The 4,501-nt window shown below is 49.5% G+C and overlaps 1 protein-coding gene across 1 annotated transcript; it reads left to right on the top strand.

The window, feature by feature from the left end:
* The first annotated feature begins 2,377 nt into the window (after positions 1 to 2,377).
* LOC114474001 (putative uncharacterized protein ENSP00000383309) lies at positions 2,378 to 3,656 on the top strand. The gene is made up of 2 exons (XM_028463827.1): positions 2,378 to 2,519; positions 2,601 to 3,656. The coding sequence occupies exons 1-2, from the start codon at positions 2,445 to 2,447 to the stop codon at positions 3,654 to 3,656; spliced, it is 1,131 nt and encodes a 376-aa protein (XP_028319628.1). The 5' UTR covers positions 2,378 to 2,444.
* The last annotated feature ends 845 nt before the right edge of the window (positions 3,657 to 4,501 follow it).

Below are 4,501 nucleotides of genomic sequence, written 5' to 3'. Positions count from 1 at the left end.
ATGTGGTGTACACATTGCTGTTAAGATGCATTGATAGAAATTAAAAAGAAAGCAAAAGTACACTTCAAAATGTGTTTTTAATCAACAATTCTGAAAGAACACCATGTACATTAACATTATAATACCTCAATTTTAAACAAACTATTTATTTCAATATTATAATACTTACATAATAAACAAACTAGTATAAACAACTATTCACAATGTGGTTCCTGCCATGCAAAGAGTGCCGCCCACCCCAGTCCAATCAAAAACCTAATTAAAATTTTCCAAATTTAGTGTTACCGGATGATAATCAAGAAGTTTAAAACTTTGAAATTTAACGTTCCCTAAATTCTGGTGGCACTTTTTGCAGGATAGGAAGCAGGTCTCTGAAAAACATCCTCAGTCAGAGCTGGTGGTGAGGAGGAGGTCTCCTGAAGGTCTGTAGGATAAGCTGCTCCACCTCTGTTGGAGAGCCTTGGCTGGGCCTCTTCTTTGTTCTTTTTCCTTAAAAAAAACAAAAAAACAAACATATATATATCTTATCAAGTCACTGTTACTTAAATAAAATCATAGATATATTTTAATTAAACATTAAATGAGGTAATGATCAACATTGTCATCACTGATATACCAAGCATTTATAGATACATTTTATTTATAACAGAATGCAAAACAACTTCTGTCATGTTCATATCAGATGGTTTGGCTGCACTTGTTTTCTGCAGGAGATGCTGCTGTAGCACCATCACCATCATCAGCATCTTCTCCTGCTCCCTGAGCACTATCTGTTCCCCCTCCCTGTCCTTCTCCATCACTCATCTGATTGTTTACCTCTGAGTGACAGCAAACACAATATATGAAACACATGACTATAGATTTTAAATCATTATACTAGATTTAGATCCCCCACTAGAAGAAGCCCTGTGATGCATAAAGGCCTGAATATTAACCTGGTATATATTTCTATATGTCTGCACTGATAACAAACCTCCAGTCTCTGATGGTTGACCATACTCTGCGGTCCTGTCTTCCTCAACCCTCTACCCCATTTTGCTGCTTGTCTCTCGCGGTGAAACAAAGGGGTCAATGAAGGACATGACCACAGGGTATTTCCACCGTTTGGATGTTCCTGCAGCTGACCCACTACGGTTCTCCTGACTTTTTTTTCCTCTCATAAACCATCAGTGAAAAAAGCTGGTGTTAGCGGCTAATGCTATCATTAGCTAATGCTATCCTCACTCACTGCCGTCTTTCAAAGATGAAAACTACAGAGAGAACATTTACCTGCTGCTCCACCTCCTCGCTGATTCTCCTCCACACCAAATCCTTCCTTGTCCTGGACCTGGTTAAAATAACAGGCCGTGTCATACAGCTCCCGGTGGTCACACACCGCTACGATGAGCTTCTCCTCAATGGTTGAACGGGTGAAAATACTGGTTTCCGTGTTGCCTGCCTGACGTCATTGCCAACAAGGACTCTGATTGGCTTTCGCGCCTGCGCGTCACGCGAAACAGCCGCTGGAGTTCAATATTTTCAACTCAAGCGAACGGCGAATAACGCGAGAATCGGGAGCGCGCTTGCCGCAGCCTTTGCGTTCAACGCGCGAAACAGTCCGCGCCGCCCCACCGGCGAATAATTCGCCTCCCAGCGCGTCTAAACCATTGACTTTGCATGTAATCTGTTCGCTTGTGCCGCAGAAACCGCGTTTGGTGTGAACGTAGCATAATCCTGACCCCAAGATTAAGAATCCCTGATATAGAAGATGTTTATCATGAAATAGTTGTGGATTAATGATGTTTGACATGTTGACTTATCATTGCAGTTGTCTCTTTCTAATTAACTAAAGAAGTCAGTGATAAATAGTGTTTAGTGAATTGTGAGTTTTAGCCTTAGATGATGTCAGAGTCACATTAAAAATACTTTTTTAATTTTTTTCTTCTCGTTTTGATACCTTAACTGAGGGTAGTGTCACTTGCATAAAGTGATGGAACCCCATACCCCAGAGATGCCAGGCCAAAAGCCAAGGACAAAAACGCACACGGCCGGCACCCCATCCTGAGGGCCCCCGTGGACGCACACACACCGATGGCCAACACCCAACCCCCCCAAGGTGGGGTCCAGGGAGCCCCCCACCAGAGACCCCATCAGATGGACAGAGATCAAAGGGCAACCAGCATCGTCCATGTGCAAACTAACGTTTCTTATTGAGCAGCCAATCAGGAGTCAGGATTTTCCTTTGCTGTTGATGATGTCACAGGTTCTCTTCAGCAGCCAATTAGAAGTCAGCCCATTCCTTTGCTTTGATGTAACAGGTTCTCAAGATCAAAGCATGTTCCTTTGATGTCACAGGTTCCGTTGATACAAAAGTAGTCCTTTAAAGCAGACACTCATCTTCACGCCAACAACCGAGAAAGAAGTACAAGTCCATTACATCAACAAGGAATTATAGAAACGAAAAAATGGAGAGTACTCTCTTAAACCAAAAACCTGATATGGAGACATCTTCTGACAGACCCACCATGATTCAACAACAGGTGATTGAAGCCTATGAACAGTTCCAGACATTAGGGATGGAATTTAGGCAGACAGATGCTAATTTGTCAAACAACCCTCAGAACATGAACATCTCCCAAAAGGAAGAAATTGCTTCCCGATTCCTCACATTGGATAAAGATCCCAGCATCCAGTACAATGCAGTTTTGGCTCAGGGCAGCCTGGTACACAGTGAAGAGCTGGCTACGACTGCAGTGAAGAAAGACATCAGAGACCACAGCAGAGCGGCAAAAACCGAACACACCATGCTGCAGTATCAAACACCTGCTACGAGGACCCCACCTAGAACCCGCATCCCCAAACCCATCAATGCCCCAACATGCAAACCCCGGGGAGGGCCCAGGGAGCTCCCCATCCAAGACCCGAGCAGAGCGGCCCAGACCGAACACACCACGCTGCCGCCCCAAACACCTGCTACGAGGACCCCACCTAGAACCCTCATCCCCAAATTCATCCATGCCCCAACATGCAAACCCCGGGGAGGGCCCAGGGAGCTCCCCATCCGAGACCCCAGCAGAGCGGCCCAGACCGAACACACCACGCTGCCGCCCCAAACACCTGCTACGAGGACCCCACCTAGAACCCTCATCCCCAAACCCATCCATGCCCCAACACCCATCCCCCAAAGAGGGCCAAGGGAGCCCCCCATCCGAGACCTCAGTAGAGCAGCAAAAACCAAACACACCACGCTGACGCACCAAACACCTGCTACGAGGAGCCCTGCTACAACCCACATCCCCAAACCCATTAATGCCCCAACACCCAACCCTGAGGGACGGCCCAAAGAGCCCCCCATCCGAACCATCAGCAGAGCAGCAAAAACAAACACACAACGCTGCCGCACCCAACACCTGCTACGAGGACCCAGCAAGAACCACATACCCAAAACTCATCCATGCCCCAACACCCAACCCCCGGGGAGAGCCGAAGGAGCCCCCCATCCGAACCATCAGCAGAGCAGCAAAAAACATTCACACAATGCTGCCGCACCCAACACCTGCTACGAGGACCCCAGCAAGAAACCACATACCCAAACCCATCCATGCCCCAACACCCAACCCCCGGGGAGGGCCCAGGGAGCCCGCCATCCGAGACTTCAGCAGAGCAGCAAAAATTGAACGCACTACGCTGCTGCCCCGAACATATGCTATGAGAACCCCCGCGAGAACCCACATCTCCAAACCCCTCCATGCCCCAACATGCCAAACCCCGAGGAGGGCCCAAGGAGCCCCCCATCCAAGACCCCAGCAGAGCGGCCAGGATCGAACACACCACGCTGCCGCCCCGAACGCCTGCTACAAGGACCCCACCTAGAACCCACATCGCCAAACCCATTAATGCCCCAACGCCCAACCTCCGGGGAGGGCCCAAGGAGCACCCCATCCGAGACCCAAGCAAAAGAGTCATGACCCACACCCAGAGAAAAAATCACAGGGTGCCCGCCAGTGGCCAGGTTCAGAGCCAATAGAGGCAAGACTCCAGGCCAAGAGGTAACTGATCCTGAGGCAGCACCGGTGGCAAGCCCCCACAACATAATCCAAGAACCTCGGCCAATCGCCCCAGAAACAACTGATCTTGAGGCAGCACCGATGGCAAGCACCCCCAACATCATCCACGAACCCCGGCCAATCACCCCAGAAGCAATTGATCCTGAGATAGCACCTGTGGCAAACCCCCCCACCGTCACCAAAGAACCCCAGCCAATCACCCCAGAAGCAACTGATCCCGTGGCAGCATTGGTGGTGAGCCCCCCCACCGTCACCCAAGAACCCTGACCAATCAACCCAGAAGCAACTGATCCCGAGGCAGAATTGGTGGCGAGCCCCCCCACCGTCACCCAAGAACCCTGGCCATTCAACCGAGAAGCATCTGATCCCGAGGCAGCATTGGTGCGGAGCCCCCCCACCGTCACCCAAGAACCCTGGCCAATCAACCCAGAAGCAACTGATCCTGAGGCAGCACC

This window comes from Gouania willdenowi, chromosome 13 (assembly GCF_900634775.1).
Source record: "Gouania willdenowi chromosome 13, fGouWil2.1, whole genome shotgun sequence".
Classification (NCBI taxonomy): Eukaryota; Metazoa; Chordata; class Actinopteri; order Blenniiformes; family Gobiesocidae; genus Gouania; species Gouania willdenowi.
This window is presented reverse-complemented; position numbering and strand designations above follow the sequence as displayed.